The following is a 27,229-nucleotide window of genomic DNA, read 5'->3' as shown; positions in this document are numbered from 1 at the left end:
ATTTCCTTTCTCCTTATCCATCACAAAACCAATTTTGGATTTACAGCATCAAAATCTTTTTCACTCACAGAACAGAAGCAGCTCAGTTAACCTCTGCAGGTCTCTGTGTCGTGGCCTCTGGGACCAAGCTCATGAACATAATATGAGCCTTCTCCTCCTCTCAGGTCAGCTACTCTGCAAAGGTCCCAGGTGCTCCCTGCCCTCCTCGTGGAGATACGGAGCCTCTTCCTATGCCACTGCCTGCCCAGGAATCACAACACTGTACTTGTACTCGAAATAAATCAACGTTTAATATTTTACAATTACCTTAAAAGTTCTTGGAACGGTATTTTACAAATCAGCACAGACTTTACATAGATTTGGTGAGGCTGCACATATGTACAAGGATGACCTGAAAGAACCTCGGACTTCTTTCATTTCCAGAAAGCATCAGAGGTCAAAACCTTAGCCAGGATTCTGAGTGCCTAGAGTTCGTGCTTGTTTTTCTCCATGAGATGGAGAGTCTCTTCTCTAGTATTTCTGTAGGGCCAGCTGAAACCAAAGAGGTTTATACCATTAACAGCGGCAGGTACATATTCAGCTGCAGATAGCAAGGTCACAATAGCAATGTTTCGACAGGATAAGGTGCTATTTTAAAGTATTGGACAAAAAACCCAGCTGTCACATTCAGCCCCACGTGAGACGGTGCACACAAACCTGGGTGGAAATGAAAAGTCAGTGGGATAACTTTTTCCAAGTGCGTTGGAAGAGCTATTAAAATCTGTTTCTGATCCCTGGAGCCTCTTGGACTTAAAATACCGATGTGCAGAAGTGCCCAGCAGCGACCTCAGCACGTTCCCACGTCGCCCCTCTCGCGCCCTGTGAGAGATGGGACAGCCCACCACGACTTGGCAGTGTCTTGGTGCCTCTGTTGAGTCTGTGCAGTGAGCAAGGGATGGACACTGCTCCACGCACATCGGAAAAGATGGGTGTTCCCGGAGTCAGTGCGCGGCCAGGGAAGGTGGGTCCTTGCTGGGAGTCCAAGCTGGCTTTGCATCATGGTGGAGCCAGAGTGCCTATATATATGTTCAAGTGATGCTTTTCCCTGCACAAGGATCTTTTCTTGGGAGTCCACAAGACAACACCATCCTTGGGATGGTTTATTCAAGTAAAAGGATGAAGCGCAGAGGCCTCAGGAGCATGTTCACGCCTTGTTTTTGCTCATCTCTGGCCATTGACAGAAGCTGCATCCAGAGCTGCTGAGGACACCAAAGAGCCAGCTGGTACCTTCTTAACCTGAGATGTTCACCACGGGGCCCAGTTCAAGATGTCCGCACACAACAGAGGCACTGGGGCCAGGATCAGAGTTGCCAGCACAGGAAGGATTCTCAAAATGCTTCCAGGAGGGATGTGGAAGAATCCAGCAGACAAGCCTGACCCATTTTCCCCTGAGACAACTAAAGCTCCCAGGGGCTCTGGCCCTTTTCCTGGCAGATTTAACCTCAAATGACACAGCTGCTGTGCCACCAGCGCTTGGGGACAGAGCCCAGCCTTGTTCTAACTAGTGCTAAGAGCTGACCAAGTCCCATTTTCTGGAGGATCAAGGGACTCACAATGAACTGATCACACTGTGGCTGGGCCCTGCAGCCCCCCAGCAGTATTGAGGGTCCTTTCCAGACATTTCCCAGGGAGCACATGTCCTCGGCATTATGATCCTTTTAGCCTGCAGCAGGCAGCGTGCTCTTCTGCCCGTTACCATTAGTGCAATCACCAAAAACTGCCGAGAAACAGCTTGAGGGCTACGTAACCAGGCGAGGCTTCTCCAGTCTCATTTTTTCCTCCCAGGGTCAACATACCTCTAAATACCCCCAAGTATTGCACCTTCCTGTACCTACGGCCTTGCAGAGAGAAGGAAGAAGACATAGTCTCTTTGCAGGGGAGGGGAGATCTCAAATCCTATCATCACTGGCGAGTGTCACTAGTGTTTCTGGTGCTAGGTCGTTCTCTAGCAAAGCTGCTTCTTCAGGGGAGCTGAAGCCAATCCTGTGGTTTCCCTAGTACTTCCCTCCCTCCTATGAGTTTGAGCATGGTTCCTGCCATCTTTCAAGCAACTATTGAGGATTCAGCCTCTGGGATGTCTCCAGCGCGCAGTGCTGGGGAGCAGGATGCAAGGGCATGGGCTGAACAGGGATACATCTCCCAGGTGGACTCTGAAATTCCACAGAAATTGGAGGTTCACCTCCTGCAGGCCTTAGGTTTACAGTAAATGCCAGCTGTCCATGCCCTGGTGCGACCTATTCCACTCAGTTCACTGAACACAAGCAGAAGCCTACAACCCGTGCTGGGCTCTTTCTGGGCCTCAGCTGGGCAGCTCTGCTCTGCACTGCTTCTCTGCAAGACACTCAACCTTCACAATTTAAAAGCAACCCTGAGAAAGCCTATCCCAATCCTCAAAGAACTATCCTGAGCATCCCGGGCCTGTTACAGATGAAATGCCACCAGGACATCGGCTGGGCGCTCTGCAACTCTACCTGCATGGAAGGCCACCTACCACCACTCAGCCAAGGACATTAATTTTCTAAAATATCTCCCCGTGAGCTCCCCCCATATCACAGTGGCCTTGCAGTCGCTGTCAAATACAGCCACAGTACCATTTGCTGGCAGGAGAATACTGTCCTTGCCTTGCCTTCTCAATCTGGGTGTTGGCAGTCTGCTGAACCAGGTGGAGATCTCAAGGAAATAATTTTCCTCCCATTTCTGAGGAACCCTGAGAGGTACCAGAGCATAACACCAATGTTCCCATTTCCCAAGGATGGGCTAAGCCCAGATCAGGAGAAGCTCAGCCACCATGCTAACGCTTCAGGCTGCAGTATGTCTTGGACAAGAATAGATGGGTCTCCAGCCCAAAGGAGGACACTCAACTTCCTTTTCCTGAGGCTGTTTTGGTGTTGGATGCGAGTCTGGCCTGAGATGACACAGGGTTCTTCTATGGCAGTGCTCCACTGAAGGTGGCAATGGGTAAACAAAGGAGAGAATGAAACTCGGAGGGGTCCTGGGGAGGCAAAGAGGACCTTCTCAGTGCAAAGAGATCGCTGTCCCTGGGTTTGTAGCACACAGAGATGTCACACCTGCAGGGGAAGGAAAAGAAACCAAGATAGAAATGAGGTGTGTGGTGGAGAATCACGGTTCTCAGGTGCAGCAGAAATATCTGCAAACAAACAGGAATCAGTGCACTCTTAGAGGAGTGGAGTTTGAGTGCTGAGAGTTCCGGTCTTTAAGCTGGCTCAGATTGGGACCTAGAGCAGACATCCATAAAGAGTAACTTAGGAAACCTATTAGGGAAAATGAGAACTTTTGCATGCCCAAAGTTTTGGGAAGGGAGAATTAGATCCTTTTCCATTTCGTGCATTGAACTCTCCCACTAGCCCCTTGAGTTTCACAACAAACAAGTTCAGAAAACACTTCTCTTCAGGGTATTTAATCCTTAGAAATAAGATCCGAAATCTTTTGCCATCGAAGGCAGCGTAACCTTGTAGAGTTCTGCTCTCTCTGAGGGAGAAACGAAAATGCTTGCTCGTTTTTAATACCTATGGATCAACTAGTTTGATCTCTTTGTGCTCATGGAAGTATGCTGTCTACAACGATTTTTCAAATTCCAGCACATGGAGGGCCAGCTTGATGCCCTGGGGACTCAGCTGATGAACAGTCAAATGAACAATTCTTGCTCTACCCTAGTCTCTCCCACGCAGATCATGGGTTCCTTCTGCAATGGGCATGCCAGAGATGGTGAAGAACCCAAATGAGGTTTAGAAGTTGAAGGCTCTGCTCATATGCCCAGTGCTCTTCAAACACCTCATTTATGTTGCGTACCTTTCCTCTGGTCCTGCTGAAAGAGCTGTCTTCACAGAGTTTAACAGTTGACTGGAGACCACCCTTTAGACTGTGGTAAGTCATGAAGGTAAACTACTGCTGGGACCTCAGCAGGACCATCCATCCCACCTGAGCTCAGCTGAACTACAGCACTTGTAGCTATGTCACCCAGCTTGGGTATTTGGCACAGATCCACAACAGTGCTCAGGACCTTGTCCCCCCATTGGTCACCAACACTTCACGGACAAGTCCTTACGCACAGGATGCACCGTGCCAGGAGCGCTGACTGCGGTGGGCAGCTGGCCATGTTGTAGTTCCTACCTGGTTACGCTCTGCAGGATCTTCTGCTCATCCTGGTCCAGGCATACGGCAAAAGAGGACTGGAGACCAATAATCTGGACCTTGTCTACCTTTATCTGGGACACACTGATCTGCTAATAGAAAAAAAAAAAGAGTCCGAGTGAGGGATCTGGCAGGCTCAGCGCATTATCCCTGTGCAGGAAAGGGGAGCAGGGGAGCTGGGCACCCCTAGGGCAGGCTTGGTGGCCAACAGCAAATGGATGCCCTGAGGAGCTGCTGTCTCCTGCCCTGCTTCCCTCCCAGCTGAGTAAGGCTGACTTCCTCTTACCAAATGTAATTTGATTTGAGTTACCTGATTGAAACTTTTTTTGGATTTTGAGTTTTGCCTTTTGACTACCTCCGTCATGGTCAAGTTGAGACACTCTGTCTTTGAGGCTGTAACAAAAGAAAACTGTTATCACTTGAGACTTCTGGGCCACTGGTGGGAACCCAAGTGGTCCTTCCACCCCTCAAAGCATCCCAGAGACTAGTTCTCAGCAGGACACCACTGTCAAGGGAAATACAATCCAGTTCTGGCTTTCCTTCCCCAGTGCTAACCTACACGGAAAGAAAGAAATCAGAGGGACAGAGGTAAACCTCCGATTAATTTCCAACTGCTTTCCAAACACAGCAGCAAAGGGCATTTAACTCTCTTAGGACCTAAACAGAAGAAAACCCATTGCCCCATCGTCATGAGGAAATTCCAGTTCTCCCAGCGTGGCTTTTCCTGCAGTCCACCTGGAGATGCTTTTTCATGTCTGGAATTACAGTGACATCCTGTGGTCAAATGCTGAATGTGAAAACCAACAGAGGCAATCAAGGGCACGGGGTTTCTCTTGGAAGGAAGAGGTTCATGAAGGAGAAGCTTCTCCCCAACGTGGAACTGAGGACACCCCCTGAAGCAAACTCCCAGCACTGGCAGCACAAGCGAAGCTCCTGAACTAACGCAGAAACACCCAACACTAAATGTATAGAGGAGGTGAGAAATCAATTCCTGCTGCGTATTTTTCCAGGGTTGTCTGCATGGCTTCATGGATGGGGTAGGGACAGGAGGGACAGATGTTTAAGTTGAGCTCCATAGGGCATATAGGAGCTGTCTCCTATTTGGTAGATCACCCGTTTGTCCCGACTGCTCACAAACTATCCATCTGTCAGCCACAAAGCACACGAGGAAAGAGGAACTAAAAAAAACCCTCAGTTTACTCAGAACTGGGTGTGTGATTGCCAAACCAGCAGTTCTTAAGCAAGAACAAACAGGTATTGCTTCTAAAGACGCACACGGGCTGAAAGCCTTGCTGCTTTTAAAAGACTCAAAGCCTTATTAATACCCTATCGGAAACCTGATTAGAAAAAAAGTTAATGAAGTAAAAGCACGTGGCAGCCAGCTCACACCGAGCCGCAGAAAGGAACCGGGGCTGGAGCACCGGCTTCGTGAGAGCCTGCTGCAAGGTGCTGCGGAGGGCAGGACAGCGTCCTCTCCCTCGGTCCTGCTTCATTTAACAACAGTTTTACCCTTTTCTCCTTCTGCTTACTAAACAAGTGTTGTTCTGGAAAGCACCGCCCTCCAGTGACCATCCTGCTGTTTGGCCCGTGCCAGCCCTGTCCCTAACGGACATCCCATCTCCCTGGCTGGAAGCTTTAGGGCAACGGGAAATCAAATGCCTTTTGTCCCTGATGCGGTGTTAAGGACATCCAAGGACTACAGTGTGCCCCAAGGAACACCAGGCACCTTCCACGTATCTTCTGCATCCACACATCCCTCCTTTGCCCCAGCTAGATGATCCACACCATCCTTTTGCTCTACCAGTCCCTCCCATTGCCCCTACACAAAGCCCCAAAGGCCACCTCTACTCACCTAGTTCTTCGTACTTCTTGCAGGCTTTGCTAAGGTTGACGGATGTGCAGACCTTCTCAACGTCATTCCAGTGACTTCTTCCACTGATGGCTGTCTGCAGAGACCAACCAAAGCCCATGAGATGCCATGCTCCAGGCTGACATTACCCTGCCTCCCACCCCATACCATCTGGCTGCACTAGCTCAGATCTGGATTTACCTGGAGCTGCACAGACACGATTTGAGTAGGCATTAAAATCCATTTAAACTTGGATTTACAAAAATTGCCCAGGCTCAACACTAAATAACCGCAGAGGGACCAACAAAACTGGAGGACTGCTGTGACCAGCAGAAGATCACTCCCTGGAGGCAAAGTCCACCAGTGTAAAGTGGCACCCAGTACACATCCAGTATGGAAACTGGCTGCACATTCCCTAGTTTACCGGGCTGAACAGAAGTGGAAAGCCACCCCCAATTAGCCAGTAAGTAGACAATTAGCTTGAGTTTGGCTTGTCTGGGCTTGGATTCAGGTTCCTCCAGCACAGTGTCAGCGTTTGCCTCTCCCAGCCCCCTACAGAAAGACACCTTTGCCCAGCACTGAAGTGGTTTTCTGCCCGGTTTGGCTTTGCACCCACCTTGCTGTAGGCAATCTGTAGTGTTAGCGGGATTGCTTCTCTGTCTCCATCTATGCCCAGCCTTTTGCTGCCTGGACCTGCACAAAAACAAGGAGCAAACGTCACACGGTGGCCTTTTTTCCCCATTCTTCAGCGGGCTCCTGAGAACACCAGCACACCCAGCACCTACAGAAAGGGGGGAAAAAAAAAGGGTTTGCTGAACACAGCCGTGGAGCGAAAAGACGAAAAGAAAAGGTGGCTTCAGAGCTGCCAGAAAGCAATTAATCCAGCGGAGAAATTTCAAACACAAAGCGCAACAAGCAGCTCTGCCAAAGTGAAAGCAGTGCTGGCTAAGCCGGTGCAGAGGGGTCAGGGCTCCAGGGAAAACACAAAGCAAGAAAAGGCCCCGTTGCTCACCCGGCTCCTGTTTTTCCAGGCGTGTTTGTGCCCACACTAAATTAGCCTTGAAATACCGTGCCCGACACTTCCTAACTGGTTTTTTTTTTCCCCTGGATAATTTTTTGCAGATGTTAAGTGGTGTGCTCCCAGACAACCCAAGGGAAAGGGAAAAATGCAAAAAAAATCCGAGTCAGAAAGGATCGGTGGTTTCATGAGTTATTGGGAAGAGGTCTTGGCCAAGCCTGTATTTCCAGGGAGCAGAGTGGTGACACATGGAAGATATTTTATGAGCTCTGCTTAGAAAGACAAGGCGAGATCACAGAAAAGCAATTGGTTAAAAAAAAAAAATAATAAGCAACATGTTTAAAGGCAGTATTGTTGGTTGGCCATGAGATGTCTCTGCAAGCTGCCCCGCACCGGGCAGCACGTTGTCCTTGGCACCCAGGAGAGCTGGAGACCACGCGCAGGCAGGTGCTTCTGCCATGGCTTTTTGTCTCCACTCATTTTATAAACTCCCGGTGTGAAAGCTCATGGATTCCCCTCGCAGGAGGGCTACAAGCACATGCACCAACCTTGCTTTGCCCAGTAAACTAAGGAAAACAGAAAAAGGGTTTTTATAAATGACTCTCCTGGACAAAGCACAAACCACCGAAAGCAGCAAAAAGAAAAGATGAAGAGCTGCGCTGGGCCAGGTGCTGATGAGAGGAAGGAAATGGGCTTGAAGCTGGTTTATTGCAAACACGTTTCGGAGTTCACCGCAACAAAAACAATAAGGTGTCGCCGCAGCTTCGCTCGTGAAGAGGAAGAGGAGAACCACGCCGCCTCGCTTCCAAATCCGTGAAAAGGTGTCTGGATCTTTGCTCGCGATGCAGCCTGGGCTCAGACCCCTCTTGCAGCCCACGCTCCCCCCCCAGCCCCTATTTCCATTTATCTCCCAGCCCAGCGGTTTGCAGCCCTCTGGCCCCGCGCTGTGGCTGCAGAAGTGGCTACAGACCTGACGCTTTGATGGCCCGCGTGGCTGCCGAGTGGCCCAGCTCCAGGGAGTGGATGAAGACTTCGGTCATCTTTTCTCCTCCGATGAAGGTGAGCTGCCCGGAGGGAGAAGAGAGGAGATGTGGTGAGAAGGAGATGCAACCCATGCCAGGCAATGTTTGCCCCTCTCACTCCTTTCCAGAGAAAACAGGTCATTTTGGGGAAAAAATCCTTGCACGTTTTCAAAATACACCTTTCGACCACTGCCTTGGGCGACACTTGCCTTTAGCTGTACTTCCGACTGTTTTAACAGACCACCAGCAAGTACAACAACCCAAACCCCTGGATTTTCACTTCAAGAAAAAAACCCAAACCCACTGGAAAGAAAAACTCAGGATGAGCCTAACAGCAGGGTCCGGGCATGGCTTTGGGTGACGCAAATCCCACCACCAGCAGCGATTCTGCTCACTGTGGCCCCACACGCCGTGGGGCGGGGAAAACAGGCTTCGTGGAGGGGCTTGGTTTGGAAAGCAGAACACTGGAGGGATCTCCAGGCATGTGAATAACCTATCAGCACTGACAGGAGTCATGTTGTGTCACGGGGAACAGGATTTGGATGGAAAACTGCTCGTGTGACTTAAGGGTTGTCTGGGCAGGACCCGCATGGCCTCAATCCCTGAGCCAGGAGCATCACCTGGAGCACCGTGGGCACCTGGGGAATAAAAGGAGACCCAGCTCTGCCTCACCAGTGTGTGGTGGCTGTGCCACATCCCCATCCGCTTCACAGGGAGGTCCCAAGTTGGTGGCACAGGCAGAAGACCCCTCCATTTCCCCCTCACCAAGACGGTGCCAAGCCCCTTCACCTACCTCCGTCTGGTAGAGCTGCAGCAGGACAGGGCGCGTGGCGAAGCGGCAGTAGTAGAGGATCATGTCAGCCAGGATGGGCAGCTGCTCTTGGGAGTCCTCCTGGGGCTCAGCCTCCGGCTTGGCAGACTGACACAGGACATCCATGGGCAGGTTCATCAGCCCGAGAACATTGCGCTCGTACCATGGGTCCAACATGCCAATGTAGTGGGAGATGTCGTTGGTGCTGCTCTCTATCCCAGCCAAGGTGGGATCCTGAAACCAGACACACCGGGGTCACACCAGGGGCCTCCCAGGCTCCTCACCCACCCTTGGGGCTGGTGGAAGACACATCAGCACTCCCCTCAGCCTGCCCTGCCAACCTCTCCGCACACCTCTCGGGGCCAAGCGGAGCGCTGGTGGCACCATGAGCTCCATGGCGAGCAGGACACCTACCACCTGTGCTGAGGCCCGGAGCTGCTGGTCCCCCAGGGATGGGGAGGGATGCATCAGCAGGGTCGATGGAGCCAAGCAGCTCCTCTTCACGGGGACATAGAAAAACTGCAGCTTGAAGTACCTTGTCAGTGAGGGGCAGGTGCTCTCCTTGAGCCTAGGAGAAGGTAGGAGAGGGCTGAGTGAGCCAAGCCCTCCAGCACATCCCAGCAGGGCCAGGCACCTGCAGCCAGGTCCCCTGCACCACCCAGCTCACCTGAGGTTGCTGTAGGCTCGCGCCACTTTCCCCGAGATGCGGTCGGAGCCGAAGACCACGACGCGCAGCGTGGACACCTTGGCATCCTCATCGTAGCTGAGGAAGGGCCGTCGGTGGAGGCTGAGGTGCCGTGGGGAGAGCGGGGCCGGCAGCCGCTGGCTCAGGACGTGCTGCGGCAGCGAGTGAGCGCGCCGGGAGCGCGCCGGGACGCGGTGCTTGGCTTGGGGGGTGCAGAGGCTCTCGGCCCGGCGCAGGGGCAGTGGGAGCGAGCTCGTGTCCAGGCAGTCCTTCAGGTCCCTCCTCAAGACCAGTTGGCTTTTGCTCTTGAACAGTTTGTAGATCTTGTTGGTCAGCGTGTGTCTGTATTTGTGGTGGGTCTTCTCCACCTTCAGCTCCGGCCTCCCCACCATGTCCAGGGAGTTCTCGTCGCTGTCCTCCGCGTACCCACTGTCCATGCAGTCCTTCAGGCTGGAGACGAATGACTTCAGGGACTTTCTGGAGACCACCGTCAGCTCTGAGATGGAGTCCTTGGAAGTGGCGAAGAGGGACACTCGCGAGGGCTTAGATCCTTCCTCCGGCAGCGCCGAGTACATGGAGTCTTTGGAAATGGCGCAGATGGGGGAAAGCAGCGAGTCTCGCTCGGGGGAACAGCCATCGGTTTCCACTTCCTCCTCTTCGTCCTCCTCCTCGTTTTCCGAGGCCATAGGCTCAACAATGCTGCACTCTTTGCTGAGGACATCGTTGAGGATATCTGAAAGGCAATGGCAGGGAGATCAGGTCTGGTCCAGGATCCAGCACAGCTGCTGGAAATGTGATGACCTCAAACAAGGATGCTATTACAGTGTGGCCAACGCTCTCTGATCCTGTACAGTTTCAAACAAGGAGCTGAAAACCTCCTCCTGAAGGTTTTTAGATTGCCAGAAGGTGCTCAGATGCAGTGCAAAACAAAACACGTTTTTCTCCTTGAGGTCACGTTCTGTTTGGGTTCTCGAAAGGCAAACCCCAGTTGGGGTTTTGCTTCCTTCCTACACAGATTTTACCATGTGCCGGTGTCTGACCTGGGTTTAACTGGAGGGCAGGAGGAAAGCAAGGTATTTTGATAATCAAACCCCAGATTGCCCCACCGTGGGTGGCCTCCTGCAAGGTTAGACTCACTGCAAAGCCCAAGCCAGAGCTCCAGTCCAGCTCGCTGGGGCCAGCACGCAATGAACACTAAACCTTCATGGGAACAGAAAAGGTCTTCCAGGAATGGGGAAGCCGAAGAGACCAGCTCAGCAGAAGAGGAAGCCACCATTTCCCCTGCAAAACTGCTGCGGCCGGGTTGAAGGCACAGCAAAGGCACCCACTCCTCGGCCATCCCTGCTGCGGGTGGGGGAAGAGCTGCAACATCCAAGGGGTCTCAACCCCACAAAGCCTCAACATCTCAGTGTAGTCCAGCTTTTCCAGCAACAATTATTCCCAGGGCACAAGCAAGCTTTATTCCTTGCAGAGGAACTTTCTACCAAAGAAAGTCTCCATCCTACCAATATCCCCATGGACTCGGGTGCGATGAACCTCTTTCAGCTTAATGCAAGGCACAGCTTTACCCAGGAGATTCAGCCCTGCATGATTTGTCTCTGGCAACATGTATTTGAGGCTACCAGTGTCTCCTACCCACCGCTCGGAGGCGGGTTTTGCTTAGGATCACAGTGGTGCCATGCCCGAGCTGATGCCCACGACCTCTCCCATCTAGGGGACATTGGCATCCACTGCATGACCTCTCCCTCCAACACCAACAACTCCATGACGCAGCTCTTTCAGTTTGTGTCATGGACCCAGCTGCATGTGGCAGCCGCAGCCAAGCTGAAACGCTGCTGAGCCGCCCCTGCAATGAGAAGCCAAGGGCTGTGGTCTCACCAGGAGGGATGAGGGACCCCCTCCACTTACCAAAATTATCCTGATCCCAGCTGTAAGTGTAGCAGCGAGCGGCAGGGATGGGGATGGTGTGGAGCTTGCGGGGCTGAGTGTCGCCTGGGAAGAGAGGAGGGAGAAGAGTTTGGTTGTAGGGAACACAAATACCACTCTTGACAGCTGTCAGGGCAGGTGGGAGATGTCCCCCCCGCCCATGCAAGCATTTTGGGCAGCCCAGGTCATGCAGAACACTGATGCTGCTGTCGGTATCCCCATGAGGTCACATAAAATTGGGATGAGGGGACATTTCACACCTCTAAGAGCCATCAGACATCACTGCTACCATTGGTTTCTAATTTAACATTTTTTATCTCAGTCAAGGCTTGAGAATTGGGGGGTCTACAAGAAAGCTGGAGAGGAGCTTTTGACAAGGGCGTGCAGTAATAGGACAGGGGCAATGGCTTTAAACTGAAAAAAGGGGCGATTTCGATTAGATCTAAGGACGAAATTTTTTACAATGAGGCTGGTGAGGCACTGGCACAGGTTGCCCAGAGAAGCTGTGGCTGCCCCATCCCTGGAAGTGCACAAGGCCAGATTGGATGAGGCTTTGAGCAACCTGGTGTAGTGGAGGGTTTCCCTGCCCATGGCAGGGGGTTGGAACAAGATGATCTTTGAGGTCCCTTCCAACCCAAACCATTCTATGATACTATGATAATTGGGTTTTTTCTTGCTGTTTTAATGAAAGATGAGAAACAATTTCTGGCTCATCACATGGTTATGAAACAGGACCTGGATTGGTGGTTTTTTGGTCATCATCGTTGTGCTGGGTTGAAACTTTGTGCAAAACAGGTTTCACACTTCAAAGGGCTGATCCCAGCACCCACAGCGCAGGGGAGCTTGTAGGGCTGCAGGGGCTGAGCCAGCAGAGAACTCTGGAGGAAAGAGGGGGACGGGGGTGGATTCTCACCCACGACGGCAGGAAAGGATGCAGCCCCGGTGATGTCCCGCAGCACGGACTGGAGTCGCTCCCGGGCCAGGACGGGGTCGCTGCTGGCAGCTGCAATCTCCTGCGCGTCGGCGGCGCTGGCGTAGATCTCCGAGAGCTCTTCCAGTGTCTTGGACTGGGGGGAGCAGAGCCGAGGTGAGAGATTGAGGGTGTCCCTCCGCAGAGGCAACACACAGGTCTTTGGGGAAGGTCACTACCTAGGACACCGGGCAAATCTCTCTCCCTCCTCTATCTCCTTCCCCCTTTTAGTCCCCCCAAAACTTCTGCTAAGAAAAAAAAAAGTGTTTGAACACACCTAAAGGATTTTCTCCACAAGTTTTTGGCCCCCCAAACTCCAAAACAAAGCATTTCTCTGATCAAACAAACACTTTTGCTGCATTTCAAATCCAGAGGCTCCTCCTCTCTCCACTTAGACATGGGGAAAGGAGTTAAAAGGGTAGAAGGTGAGTCACCCACCCCAGCACACTTCACAAAACAGAAGCGTAGACGTCAGGTCTGACCTGAGAAGAGACAGCAAAGATGGGTATTTTTCCCACAAGAAGGTATGGAAGTGTTCAAGGCCAGGTTGGATGGGGCTTTGAGCAACCTGGTGTAGTGGAAGGTGTCCCTGCCCATGGCAGGGGGGTTGGAACTAGATGATCTTTGAGGTCCCTTCCAACCCAAACCATTCTAGGATTCTATGATTATCAAAACTTTTTTTTGTCTTTTGTCAATCAAATGTTGTTTCGGTCAGGAAATCCACCAGCCAACTGTGTGGAACTGCTCCCAGCGGCATCATGGCATGACCAAAGTTGAAGCTCTGGGAGCCTACCTTGAGGAGGTGGCGCAGGCTGTCCAGGTCGCAGCAGGTGCCGAAGTTGGCCTGGTAGAGGTGCTCGAGGAGCACGAGGAGCGTGGCGCGCTGCGGGTGCTCGCTGCCACTCAGCTTCTCGGCGATGGAGAGGAACTCGCTCTGCACCTCGGAGCGGTTGAGCAGCAGCACCGTCCTGGGGACAAGGGGACAGCAGTCAGTGTGGGCAGCCAGGCTCGGACGCTGGTGGCACAGGAAACTCTTGGACAAATTCACACTAGATGGCAGTGGTCTCTCACGTTAGTCACAGCCAGAGGGTCTTGGGGCTGCGAAGGGGTGTCAGACCCAAGCCAGAGTGCCAGATAGGGGCAGGGAGCAGGTAATGGATGAGCATCCTCCATCCTGCCCCTTGGCACCATCCTTGCCACCACCTCTCCTGCCACATCTGCGATATCACCAGCCTAATAATTGTTCAACGAACCCCAGACAGGGCTCCAGTCCAGCACCCAGTTGTCCTAAGTGGACATCCAGCACATGCAATGAAGAGGGATGTGGTTAGAAAAAGCAAGCGGTCCCTGAAACATCTTCCCCCTGCAAGATGCAGGTCAGAGCACCACTTCTGGGCTTTAAGAAGAAGAGCCTCATCCTTCAGCTGTGTTTTTGCTCTGGACCACAACATGACTATCCACAGGCTTTGAATTCCCAAACCTGCAGCCTGGAGAGCGTGTGCTTCTGTTCATGGAGGAGAACACTCCACCTCACTGAGCAAAACCGACTCCAAATTATGGATGTGCTCTGGTGTGCTTGGCTCTAGAAAGCTCAGGCCATGGGCACAAGCTTCCATTAGCCCAAAGTTCAGTCTGCGTTCAGCTTTGTGCCAAGTTTTCAGGGCTTTTTACGCAAATACAGCCACCGTGCTGTCAGTCAGCAGTGGTTGCACTTGCACCAGCATAAGCCTGTAGAGCGGAGGAGCTATACTGGGAGAGCACCGCAGCAACACCGGCACAGCTGGATCGGATACAGGTGCAGATCCAGAGCTGCACGGCGTGAGCGGACAGGGCAGGACCCCCGTCCTGCTCAGAGGGGAGGTGGCTGTGCAGGGAGGACCAGCCCTGGGGCTGGGGTTGGCACTGCAGCCAGGGCGGGCACACACCACCCGGGCTCATTTTCCTATTTACAAACGAGGTGCCCTGGCAGGATGAAAGGTTCAGCTCTCGAATAATTAGCGCAAAGTCTGACTGTGCTCGGAGCTGCAAAAGGCTTTCACTGATTGTTGCGCTGGGATGGACTCGCTTCTGTCTCCCACTTGCGCTGGTGGCTCCCAAGCATGCAGATTGAAGCCTCTCCTGGCTGTTCTCCAGCCTGTACCCAGATCAGCAGCTCCCTGCAGAGGAGCCTGTGCCTTCCCCAGCTGTTTTCACCCAGATGTGCAGCCCTGCAGGATAACGGACATGGGGAGCCCACAGAACCTAACCCATGGCTGTGGAAATGTCACGGCCACTTTCTTCATCCCTTCCCACAGCTCAGCCCAGCTCTCTGGCTATTCTCCCCAGCACCCACCGCTACACCTTGGAGATGCTGCTCAAGCAGCGTGGGATGGTGCAGATGCTACAGAGAGAGACGTCAGCAGCACCCATGGCCACACTTACACAGTGGAGCTCTGATAGTTCTTCACGGGCAGCCCCTGCTCCGTCCTCACCAGCCTCTGGAAGGAGATGCCTGGGGGAGAGAGCAAAGGACAGGAGACATAGCACCACCAAAGACCTCTCTGCTTCAGGACCACGTCAGCTTTGTCTCCTAACATAGTCCTGACCTGGCTGAGTCACACCATGGAGTGGGCACGGCAGCACCAAAAGTCCGTATGAGGACAAGGCATCATGCAAGGGGACCGGCCCAGGAGCAAGGGAGCCTTGGGATGGAAAGGGTCAAAGCCGAAGGGGATGGGAAGGCAACCAGAGGATGGGACGGGAGAGCTTCTCCATCCCCAGTCCCTTCTGCCCCACTGCTGATATGGGATCTGTTTTGAATTGCATGGATGATGTTTAGCAGTTTCTGCCAGTTGCTTTAGTCCCTCCAGCCCTGGATCTCACTATGGACAGCAGGTCACTGCTGCCTTACCTCCCGCAGAGATGGAGCCCAGCCTGACCTCCGCAGAAGCAAGGCTGGCATGAGCAGCCCCCATCCCTGGATGTCTCCCTGGGACCATCCCCGGGATCATAGAATCATCGAATGGTTTGGGTTGGAAGGAATGTTCAAGATCATCTAGTTCCAACCCCCCTGCCATGGGCAGGGACACCTTCCACTACACCAGGTTGCCCAAAGCCTCATCCAACCTGGCCTTGAACACTTCCAGGGATGGGGCAGCCACAACTTCTCTGGGCAACCTGGTCCAGTGCCTCACCACCCTCAGAAGGAAGAATTTCTTCCTTAGATCTCATTGAAATCTCCCCTCTTTCAGTTTAAAGCCATTGCCCCGTGTCCTGTCACTACACACCCTTGTCCAAAGCCCCTCTCCAGCTTTCCTATAGCCCCTTTAGGTACTGGAAGGCTGCTAGAAGATCTCCCCAAAGCCTTCTCTTCTCCAGGCTGAACAGCCCGAACTCTCTCAGCCTGTCTCCATAGCAGAGGTGCTCCAGCCCTCGGATCATCTTGGTGGCCTCCTCTGGACCCGCTCCAACAGCTCCATGTCCTTCTTGTGTCGGGGACCCCAGGGCTGAATGCAGCACTGCAGGGGGCGTCTCACAAGAGCAGAGCAGAGAGGCAGAATCCCCTCCCTGGACCTTCTGGCCACACTGCTTTGGATGCAGCCCAGGATCCAGTTGGCTTTCTGGGCTGCCGGTGGACATGGGGATGCCATTGGGAACCTCAGTCAGACAATGTCTGATGACCTGGCGTGGGTGGCAACAGCAAAGCCCGTGTCACTCCCAAAAGGCAGAAGGACTGCAGTACATCTTGGGAAAGATCTTAAAGCATCTACAAGATCCACCATCCTTATTACTTCAGGCAGCCACATCCCCACCCCAGCTACTGCTCTGTAGCCCAGAGGCAGCACCCATGGTGGGGGCCAAACACCCATGGGCAGCTCATGTTGATCCAGACAGGCCTCCCAATTACAGCAGTGTTCATCCCTCTTGCAGAGGCATCAGCCCCAGTTTGCAGTTAAAAGCCATTGCATTCTTGGCAAATACCGACAGCAGCTTGTTCTCAGTTAATGTTTACCCTCATCTCAATAAAAAGTTTTTGCTTCGGCCTCATGGCAGGTCACGGAGGCCATGCAACAGGCGTATAAGGTCCTGGACAGCTTAGCAGCAGTGGACACATTTTCGCTGTTCTTGGCTTCAGGTGGGGGGAGAGTCTGGGCTCCCCAGCCCTGGCAGGCCAGCGCCTCCCACGCGGCATTTTTGGCAGGGCTGGGGAAATCTCATAGGCTTGTAGGAAGGGAAGAGCTTTTGGACCAAAGTCCCCAGCTTGCACAGCCCCAGGCACCGGTGACGGTGGTGATGGCACAAGAGCAGGATGTAGCAAACCCCCTCCCAGCACTGGGGCTTTCCCAGTAAAACACAGCCCCGACTCGTGTCACAGCAAGAGATGACCAGGAAGGAGCTGGGGAAGTCCACGTCTGCAGAAGCATGAGACAAGCATCTCCACGTCCGTGCTGGCCCTGCAGCTCCGGGCTGGAGTCTGGATGCAGCACAACCACCCAGCCAGACCTTGCCTGGTGGCCATGGCCAGTTATACCAGTGGAGCCTTGAGCTGAGGGTACATCAGCCAGTCCAGTGCCAACACTGCAGAGGGTTTGGGGTTTTTTTTTAATCTTTTGGTTCCTTTGAAAGCATCTGTCATGCTACCTGCACCTACAACTCTCAACTGCGCAGAACTTTGCTGCCATGATGGAGATTTTGGGGCTCTCCAAAGCAGCTGCCTGGTTTGAGGAAGGGGGGGAAGCATCCCCAGCCTCAGCCACAGCCCATGTATCCATCTGAGGCCTCCCAAATCCTGCTCAGAGCCGGTCGCATTGCCATGGCCCTGCGCAGGATTAAACAAGGGCTGAAATTTGTTCTGTGTGATAACAGCTCTCCATGAGCCACCAGAAGATGGGGAGCTTAGGAGAAAGGGCCTTTTAGAAATAATTGGAAGAGCTGCTCCATTGGGAACAACGGGACATCTACGAGGAGCCCTTAATTAAGAGGAGCGCTGCTGCTGCTGATAGATGTGCCCAAAGCCGTATCACAAGGTAGTGTCTTGGCTGTAAAGAAAGAGCCAGGGAGTCCCTCAGCCCTATGGAAATCTCCACGCAAGGGCAAGCTCGAAGGCTCCGGCCACCTTGATCCCGATGAATAGACTCACTGTTGTCACCCCAGTTACACCACCGAGCATCTCAAACGGAGCATCTCAAACAAAGGCCAGGGCTGGGCGGGAGCAGCCAGCATGTGCTTTGCCACGGAAAAGACCCACCAGCATGAAAGGCAGCCAGGAAATAGTTACACGTTTTGCTAATTCACACCAGTCCAGAGCTGGGAGTCCCTGGGAGGCTCCCAGCACCTTGCACGCAAGGCAGCTGCCACAAACACAACCCTGCCCTGCTCCTCCAGAGCAATCCCTGTGCTGGATCACCAGGAAAAATTATCTGGAGGATGGAGGGTAGAGATCCTCACCTCCTGGAACAGCTGTGGTGTGGGATGCACAAGGTAAATGCCGACACCACACTCAAGGGATTCGTGGGACAAGAGACAGCGACACCAGGGGAGCCTCTGGAAGGAACACGGGGCAGTCATGGCAGTGGGTGTTTTTGGGGAAGCAGCACACGAAATCCCCGTGGCGGGGTGGGAGAGCGTACCGGGGGCCTTGAGCTCATCGCTGATGAAGGTGAGCAGCTCGCGGAAGATGTCGCAGTATGGCACGGGCCAGGTCAGGAAGCTGTGGTATATGCTGGTGGCCTTCAGGAGCAGGTCGGAGTCCGGTGGGAAGTGGGGAGCCTGTGGGGAACGGGGACACCTGGTTAGAAAGGGAGCGAGGACACGGGCCTCGAGCGCTGTGTAAAAACTCAAGGGCTTAGGCTGGAAGTGAGGAGGAGGAGGAGCAGATCGGAGCAGGGCTTCATCCTGTGACACCCTGTCCTCTGCCAAGGAAGGGTCAAAGGATCCCCAATGGGCACAGCTTCATCCACTCTGCACCCTCCCGGCCTCCTGGCTGTGGCTCGTGGGCCAAAGTCTCTATATAAATTTCTTTTTAACAACCACAGATCCATGCAGATGAATCGCGTTACAGCCTGTGCTTTTGCAAGGTCTGGCAGCAATGATTTCCTTGGGATAATGATGCATTGTGCTAATAATAATAATAAAAAAAGTATTTCCTGTGAAGGCTCCGCTCCTCCTTTGCGTTAGCGTTGCCTATATATTTTGCACAACTATTAAGGGTAATGAAAAAAATTCGCCTTCTCTGCACAGAGATATCATCCGTCTCCCTTTCTCATTAGCCCATCTTTAAAGAAAAAGATTAAAACCCCTGAAGTTCATTTTTTTCAGCTCTCAGCTTGCACAGCGGTTGCCTGGTCTTGATCTCTCCAGATTCGGACAGGATTTTTTTTTAATTTTTTTTTTTGAGATTAATTGATCAAAGCAGATTTCAGTGACCATCCTGCGTGGCTCTGCTGGGTCCAGCACCCCGTGTCTCCCCGCATCCCACGTCTCCCCAGGCGCTGGGATCAAGCCGCGTGCGGCAGCCTCCGGACTTACACACAGGACCGCGTAGTAGAAGAGCAGAGCCAGGGGCGTTACGAGGTCGTAGTCGCACTTCTCCTGCACCTGTAGGAAACAGCCCGAGGGAAAAAGGATGAGCTGGGCTCCTCGCCATGAGCATCACTCAAAACCAGCCTTGGAGGTGCCCAGAGACTCCCCGACAGCACAGTCAAGCGCCCATCCCCAGCAGATTCCCGTATCTCCCAGGAAAATAACCCCTAAAGCCCCAGTAACCCCCAGTGATGAGACAGGCAGATCAGCACAGGCTGCTGCTCCACCGTTACCCTCAAGAAGCCGGATTTGGCCAAGCTCCCAGCCCTCCAGTGCTCCCCATCCTTGCAGAGTTGCAGGAAATCCTAGGAAAGCGGCTCAAAGCAGGCAGTTTGGGGAGGCGAGCAGGCAGCCCAGCACAGCCCAGCGGCACAGTGCAAACCCCAGAGTTTTGTCCCAGCCTCTGCCAGTGAAGAGCCAGCAGAATTATTTCCCGGGGGACATTGTGACGGCTCGAGGATGCGCTTGCAGACACTGTCTCCCCTTGTTCACGAGCACAGCATGAAGAGCAATAAACCCTTAATGTAAACCCTAATGTAATAAAATGCTACTGCAACTAGATCAATTCCAGCCATTAAAAAAAAAAAAGTGGATTAAACTGAGTTATGCTAATCTTAACTGGTATCAACTCCGTAGTCTGGCAGCTAGACAGCCTTTCTTTCCCCAAAAATGAAAGGCAGCATTTACCCCATCACATGAATCCCAGTGCTGAGGATTTAGGAAACACATCACCATTTCCTGCCACATCAAGGGATTCCTCCGAGGTCTCCCTGGCCACAGCCCAAGTCAACCCTGCTCGACCGATGATGCCTCGAGCTCCTCCAGCACATGACGGGACCATGGCTGGCCGATACGATCGGCCCCGCTGCCGTTTCGCCTCCCTGCCGTGCTTGACCCGACTGTTGCATTGCTACAAGGTGCAAACCCTGCTCTGCTCCTGGCCCCGCAGGAAGCCCGGCAGAGCCGTGGCAAAGTTTCCATCAAAAACAACAGGAAACCTTCAATTTGCTCTCATTTGGACTAGAATCCCAGCTTAGGTGGAGGAAGGACTGAGGAAGGCTGGCTCCATCCGCACAGCCCTACGACCTGGGCTGCTCCTGCGCGGCGCCGAGCAGCGCTTTGGGAAATCAAACCCCTTCCCTATGGATCTGTGGTACTGCCTGAAGAGTAAGGATTGGAGTTGGGGGTTTCCTTTGCAGTTCCCACATGCTGAAAGCCAGCAGGGCACACAGAGCTGTTCCCACCAGCATTTCAGACCTGCTGACCCAGCATCGCTCAACCCCGAGCTCCAGTGCTCCAGACCCAAAACCATCTGCAAAGCTCCAGTCTGGGCAAGTCCCAGAGCTGACATCATCTCAAAGCCCACAGCCCTTCTCTGGCAGCCCCCTGACTCACCTCCTTGGCCTTGCCGAGGATCTTCTCCACCAGGATGAGGTAGTTGCCGGCGTCTCGGTTCACCAGCTCCTGCAGGCTCCAGCAGTTGAGGCACAGCCCAGCTGCAGGGGAGACAGAGCCACCATCACCCACCATCCCGTTCAAGAAGGTCGCAGGAGAGGGTGAGGGCGAAGGTGTTTGCCACCTGCGTCAGACCACGGCGGAGGGGAAAAAAAACCTCGTGCCCTCGCTCTGGACAGAGCTAATCTTGCCAAGCGGTGCTTATCTCAGCAGCATCGCGTTGTACCCGAGCACCTTCGTGCTCTCGCTCACGCAGCCCAACACGCTCAGCTGAGTGGGATGTCTCTGCCCCAGGGAGCTGGGTAGCTGCCACGTGCCCTCCGCAGAGGCCAGAGGGATGTGCGTGGCATGGGTGGATGCCCACCTTCAGTCTGCCCGAGCACAGAAAACCCACTAATGCCACCCCTTCTTCTGCCACCCCCAGGATCAAACGCCCCAGATTCATCATCACAACCACAAACTCACTCAAACCCTGCAAAATTCAGCTCCCCATCAAGCACACATCCAACCTCCCAGCGGAAGATGCTGCATCCCCCCTGACCAGTTTCCCCACACCCTGGAGATGCACCAACACACCAGCATCACGGCAGTCAGAGCTCACACCAGCATCATTGTTAGGCCTGCCCAACGTTCATTCCATCTCTTAGCGCCTCCTGATTTTCATTACATCTATTAAAACTCCACCAGAAGACCAGCCAGATCGAGAGAGGATAATTGCCATGCAAAAGGATAGAGGGTCCTTCACCCCAGTTGATTGAATCCCCCTCTGGCCTCCATCCCCAGACATCCGCCTCTCACTGCTGGGACCTGACCGGTGACAACGACCCAAGGTGTTTCCCAAGGCCGTCGCTTTCTTTGGCGGTTAGGGCCACCTCCTAGATGGCCTTAGAGAAAATGATCTGCGCGAAGGCTGCCGGGCCCCTCCATTCATCCCGGCCCCACATCCCAGGGGAGGAGGCAGCGCTCCCAGTGGACCAGGATCTGCAGACCAAGGAGAGAGCAGCACCTCCTCTTCCTCCCCTCTCCCAGGGACTCAGGCACTGCCTACAGCCCCGTGGAGAAAAGTCATAGGGAAATTTCAAGCAAATAGGCTAACAAATATCCAAGAAGGGTCCATACTCTGCTCTCCTGAGACACCCCTGCAGTACTGCATTCAGCTCTGAGGTCCCCAACATCAGAAGGACATGGAGCTGCTGGAGCAGGTCCAGATAAGGCCACAAAGATGATCCAAGGGCTGGAGCACCTCTGCTATGGAGACAGGCTGAGAGAGGTGGGGCTGTTCAGCCTGGAGAAGAGAAGGCTCCGGGGAGATCTTCCAGCAGCCTTCCAGTACCTAAAGGGGCTACAAGAAAGCTGGAGAGGGGCTTTGGACAAGGGCATGTAGTGACAAGACAAGGGGCAATGGCTTTGAACTGAAAGAGGGGAGATTTCGATTAGATCTAAGGAAGAAATTCTTCCCTCTGAGGGTGGTGAGGCACTGGCACAGGTTGCCCAGAGAAGTTGTGGCTGCCTCATCCCTAGAAGTGTTCAAGGCCAGGTTGGATGAGGCTTTGAGCAACCTGATCTAGGGGAAGGTGTCCCTGCCCATGGCAGGGGGTTTGGAACTAGGTGATCTTGAAGGTCCCTTCCAACCCAAACCATTCTATCATTCTATGTTTGCATCTCTCCCATCCCACATTGCCAGGGATTTTTTCACCAGGAGTGGACACGGTGCAGACATCACACACAGCTCGGTCAGAGCACGTGGCCCGGTTCAGGGGGTGCTGGCACAGGTGTTCTTCCAAGATCAGTCCAAAAGCAGAATCAAGAGAAACAGAGCATCTCTCACTGCAGGGGAGTGGGGCTAACGATCAGAGAGGAAAAATAAATATAAATTCAGCCGCTCTTCACTCACATCGTCTATTAAGTGGCACAAAAACATAACAAACACCAACCCACGCACATTGGCTGTTACATTGGAGCTAACAAGGAAGAAACAATGCCGCGGGCTGGAGAGGGAACAGTGGTATTCATCACAAATCTACAGGTCACCTTGTCCATCCCTCAAATATTATTCCCAGCTACAGAGGTTACAAATTCATCAAACATACAGACATGTAAATGCCATAAAAATACCTTTATGCACCTTCTAGGTGTTAAAACAAGGTGAATTTAAACCAGAGGAGAGGTCTGCCATGGCCCAGCTGGGAGAAGGACGATGCCAAGACTGGTGCTAAGGTTGCAAAAATAGCCTTCACTTGTGTCCCCACCATGGACAGGCCTTTGCTCACCAGGACACACACTATTTCTGTGGTTTGACGCCTGGCTCGTAGCTGAACAGGGCAGGAGCCTTCCCCCATGGGACAGCCCCCCCACTGCCATGCAACTTTTTTTTTACTTTCAATGAATTGATGTTTTCCAGCAGAGAAAAGATCCTGCTGGAAGGTTTCCAAGGAGCTCAAACGCACTCACTGTTCATTACAGCTGTGACTTTTAGTTTGCCTCTGGCACTCCTGGCATCCTGGTGTGTTTTGCTGTCACCCGGAGCGCCACCTTAGATCATGATAACTTGTCAGCGACGGCGTCGCCCACAGTGACCTGGTAATTCGAGGATGCTCCAGTTTTCCTTCGAGCTGCTTTCATAAACCAGCGCGATGCTACAAAGCCACAGCTCTGCCTAGGCTGACTCCAGCAGATTGCTCAAATAAATCAATATTATCCCAGACCACAGCATCCTCCAGGGAAAGCCCCAGCCCATCTGAGATAGTCAAGAAAGCAACCGAGCCAGCAGAAGAGGCCAGAGCTGCCAGGAGCTTCGCTGACCTCGGCAAGAAGCGGTTGGACTCACGTGGTGCCTCGAAACAACCTGTCCTGCTTCAGCCGGGAAAGCCAACTGGGTCCTGGGCTGCATCCAAAACAGCGTGGCCAGAAGGTCAAGGGAGGGGATTCTGCCCTTCTCCTCTGCTCTCATGAGACCCCCCTGCAGTGCTGTGTTCAGCTCTGGGGACCCCAACATCAGAAGGACATGGAGCTGTTGGAGCAGGTCCAGAGGAGGCCACCAAGATAATCCAAGGGCTGGAGCCCCTCTGCTATGGAGACAGGCTGAGAGAGTTGGGGCTGTTCAGCCTGGAGAAGAGAAGGCTCTGGGGAGACCTTCCAGCAGCCTTCCAGTACCTAAAGGGGCTACAAGAAAGCTGGAGAGGGGCTTTGGACAAGGGCGTGTAGTGACAGGACAAGGGGCAATGGCTTTAAACTGAAAGAGGGCAGATTTAGATTGGATCTAAGGAAGAAATTCTTCCCTGTGAGGGTGGTGAGGCACTGGCACAGGTTGCCCAGAGAAGCTGAGGCTGCTCCATCCCTGGAAGTGTTCAAGGCCAGGTTGGATGAGGCTTTGAGCGACCTGGTGTAGTGGAAGGTGTCCCTGCCCATGGCAGGGGGGATGGAACTAGACGGTCTTGAAGATCCCTTTCAACCCAAACCATTCTATCATTCCATGATTACTTCACCCAAGAGAGCCTGGCCCCACTGTGGCTGCCCTGGGCAAAGCCTGGCCACGCGGGACAGGTTCGGCGATAGCAGCGGAGCTGAGCTCCGTCGAGTCCGTCACCACACGAGGAGAACGCTGTTTCCTGCGCGAGCGTAACCGCAAACACAAATAGCCCAGCAAGACACAGGCTCTTTCCTTCCCCTCGCTTCTAGCGAGGGAGGAGGAAATTGCGGCGGCAGCGGCTCGTTGCGTTACCCTGGGGCACAGGGAGAGGTGCTGGGCTCCTTCCCTGGGGAGGAACTGGGGCAAAACCCATGGTGAGCGGGGTGGGGGGACAAGCAGGTAGCAGGGACAAGGGCAGGGCTCCAGGGAAGTGTCTTACAAATATAATTTAGACCTGAGGTCTTCTGACCTGGTTTTGGGTCTCCTACAGTAACCGTGCGCTGAAGCCCAAGGATGCAGCCAGGTAGGTTTGACTAACGCCGCCCAAAGCAGAATTTCTGTATAACTCCTGGCAAGGCACCGGGATTACCCTGGGATTAAGCCAGATGGTGCTGGGAGGCAGCAGGCTGCCAGGATCTGAGCTCCTAAATTTGGTGAACCAGAGACACACCAAACCAGCTGCATCCTTGCTAAAAATAGTCTCAAGCACAAAACGCAGCTCGGAAATCCTGGACACAATAAAGACCACGTGGCAAAGCAAAGTGTCCGGCACCACCAGGCATCAGTCAGGAGAGGGGATCCGGACCTGGGTGAGAATTCCCTTCCCTCCACACACAGTCCAGGTGATGAGCACCCACTTTCCAACCCCTGGGCACAGAAGTGGTCCCTGCAGCCATATCCCCTGTATCCAGACTAAAAACATTATTTGGGCATGGAGGGTGATGCTCCCAATGCACTACAAGCAGAAAGGAGCCACCCACCTGCAAGCATCCTCTCCGTCCCTCTGCAGATGTCCTGTGTCCACCTGGGACACAGCTGGGTGCTGCGGTAGCACCCGGGGACTTTTATGAACTGCAGAGCAGCACTTGGTTTATTCCCAGGCCAGGGAGAAGCTGCAGCCAGGTGAGAAACCGACTCCAGAAAGTTTTATTTGCAGCCGCTCCCCTGTCCCGGTGCACTCAAGCAGATGTTCCGCTGCTGCTCCGCTGCGATGGTGAATCATGTCACCGTGCTGGGTCAGGCCACAAATCACAGGGACACCTCACCTGTGGCGTTTTACAAGGGGTCAGAGCAGCACCGAGCACAAAGCCCAAACTGGGTTTGTTCCACTGTGCCCAGTACATCAAAACCAGCAGTGCCAGCCCTTGCCAGGCACCCTCCTTGTCCCGGGGTTGGATGTGCACCAAGGGCACACAGAAAGCTTGAACCAGGCTTTCTCCTGGGCTTTGCACTTGCTCTTTAATTCCCAAAAAAACATTTCTCATTATGAGACGCAAGGGAGGCCCCGAACCTGCATGGAGCACACAGCTCGGGGACGCCCTGGGATGTCCCCCGAGGCGAGCGGAGGGATGGTCCCGGTGTGGCTGGAAGCAGGAGCTGCGCTCCCCATCACCCTCTTCCCTGGAGTTGTGTGAGTGCTGGAAAGTCCAGTGATGGTGGGGAAGCGCTCCCCCTTGCTCACCTGGACCCGTAGCACGGCAGGGTTTGCAGAGCTCAGCCAGGTGCCTCTCGGCTCTGGGAAATAAAATCCCACACACAAACCGCTCAATGCCTTAAAGGTCCCCGTGGCACCTGCGGAGCCACCTCTGCCTCTGGAGGTGTCGAGATCAGCTTTTAAAGATGCACCTTGTGCAGGCAGCACAAAGCAGAAGTTCACCTTCCAGCCCCTAAATCCTATGAATTTATCACAAGAGGCACCGGAGACCTCCCAGCATGGCAGTGGGAAGCTCCGCAGCTAAAAAAAACCTGCTTACATCCACCCTGCCCTCACGCTCTTCCATCCATTTTTGCTCCACTAAACCAGCGACCCAGCACTATTAATTTTTAATTTATACAGGGAGAACGAGTCAGATTGATCTGCCAGCGACACGGGCAGCCCAGGGCACATCGCGGCCGCGGGACGCTGGGGCTGCGACACACGGAGCCGCAGCAGAAGTGGGACTAAGCTGGGCTTATCCCAGCACAGCTTAGACTGAGCCCAATACGACACAGATCCAAAGAAAAATCTCCCTTTGGGAGAGCAAAACCCACAGCAAAGCCTCCGAGTGGGGACCCGGCGCCGGGCAGAGGCTGCACCAAGACCCCCGCGCTGGGAGGGAGCTCGGGCGCCGCGCGTGCTCGGGCTTTGATCGCTATCGATGCCGATGAAGATGCCGGCAGCGTGCCGGGAGCCGGGTGGCAGCAGCCCCGTGGGCGGCTTCGGAAGGATGAGGCTTCGCGATTTCTTTTCTGAGAAGTGCACCGAGATGCCCTCCTCCCAGCGCGGCTCCTTCCTGACCTCAGCGGTTGACATTTCCCCTCCGCCGCTCCTCGCGGGGGGCAACTGTCATCGGCGGAAAAAGAAAAAAAAAAAAAAAAAAAACAAAAAGAAATCAAGCAGAAATACCACATGCCAGAGCTGCCTGCGCCCACGGCGCTCGGCCTGGGCATCGGCTCCCGGTGCCGTCAGAAGCGACACGGTTGGAGAGGCGAGAAGCAAACATCTCCATTTCCTCCCTCCCCCAGACCCGCTCCCACCATTTCCACTCCGCCCTCACCAGTACAAGATGGTTTTCCAAGGGACTGCCCAGTGACTTTGTAAGCAGGGGGGGGTTGGAGGTGCCCGAAGCGCAGGGGACAACCGAGCCCCACCGCCACAGCATCCTCTTGGGACACATCCCGCACTGCGCAGGAGTCCAAACTCCAGCCCCCATCACCCAGCAGCTGCTCAGAGCTCCCTGAGCAGTGGCACCTCCCAGGGCTGGAGTCACCCCACCGTGTCCACCTAGCCTGGGCAGGGATTTGAGCAAGAAAACCCACCACAAGTCTGGAAAAATCAGTTCAAAAGTTAAAATTTGCAAGGTTTAGTAACCAATTGCACCTTAATTCTGCACTTACGAGCTGGAAGTATTTCAGACATTGCATGTTGTTACTTGGTGACTAAGCTGGTCCCAGGCCAGGTTGGATGAGGCTTGGAGCAACCTGCTGTAGCGGAAGGTGTCCCTGCCCATGGCAGGGGGGTTGGAACTAGATGATCTTTGAGGTCCCTTCCAACCCAAACGATTCGATCATTCTATGATCCCCAGACTTCTGTTCATTCCCCACGGGGGTATTTAGACGCTGCAATCGAGCAG

At 53.7% G+C, this 27,229-nt stretch overlaps 1 protein-coding gene across 1 annotated transcript in view; it reads right to left on the bottom strand.

Annotated features, from left to right (window-relative positions):
• Positions 1 to 2,905: 2,905 nt before the first annotated feature.
• Positions 2,906 to 27,229, bottom strand: part of PIK3R5 (phosphoinositide-3-kinase regulatory subunit 5) — a 62,782-nt gene continuing 38,458 nt past the window's right edge. The window contains exons 3-18 of the mRNA XM_086624112.1: positions 20,429 to 20,529; positions 18,980 to 19,048; positions 18,082 to 18,220; positions 14,894 to 14,963; positions 13,266 to 13,440; positions 12,416 to 12,569; positions 11,485 to 11,568; positions 9,559 to 10,309; positions 9,306 to 9,459; positions 8,874 to 9,125; positions 8,029 to 8,122; positions 6,657 to 6,733; positions 6,044 to 6,137; positions 4,502 to 4,584; positions 4,171 to 4,280; positions 2,906 to 3,107 (exon numbers count right to left, since the gene is read on the bottom strand). Of these exons, the coding sequence (XP_086480238.1) occupies positions 2,966 to 3,107; positions 4,171 to 4,280; positions 4,502 to 4,584; positions 6,044 to 6,137; positions 6,657 to 6,733; positions 8,029 to 8,122; positions 8,874 to 9,125; positions 9,306 to 9,459; positions 9,559 to 10,309; positions 11,485 to 11,568; positions 12,416 to 12,569; positions 13,266 to 13,440; positions 14,894 to 14,963; positions 18,082 to 18,220; positions 18,980 to 19,048; positions 20,429 to 20,529 (2,549 nt within the window). The 3' untranslated portion in view covers positions 2,906 to 2,965. The remainder of the gene's footprint in view (positions 3,108 to 4,170; positions 4,281 to 4,501; positions 4,585 to 6,043; positions 6,138 to 6,656; positions 6,734 to 8,028; positions 8,123 to 8,873; positions 9,126 to 9,305; positions 9,460 to 9,558; positions 10,310 to 11,484; positions 11,569 to 12,415; positions 12,570 to 13,265; positions 13,441 to 14,893; positions 14,964 to 18,081; positions 18,221 to 18,979; positions 19,049 to 20,428; positions 20,530 to 27,229) is intronic.

Source organism: Tauraco erythrolophus, chromosome 20 (genome assembly GCF_009769465.1).
Source record: "Tauraco erythrolophus isolate bTauEry1 chromosome 20, bTauEry1.pri, whole genome shotgun sequence".
Taxonomy (NCBI): domain Eukaryota; kingdom Metazoa; phylum Chordata; class Aves; order Musophagiformes; family Musophagidae; genus Tauraco; species Tauraco erythrolophus.
Note: the sequence above shows the minus strand (reverse complement) of the source record. Positions and strands in the feature narration are given on the sequence as shown.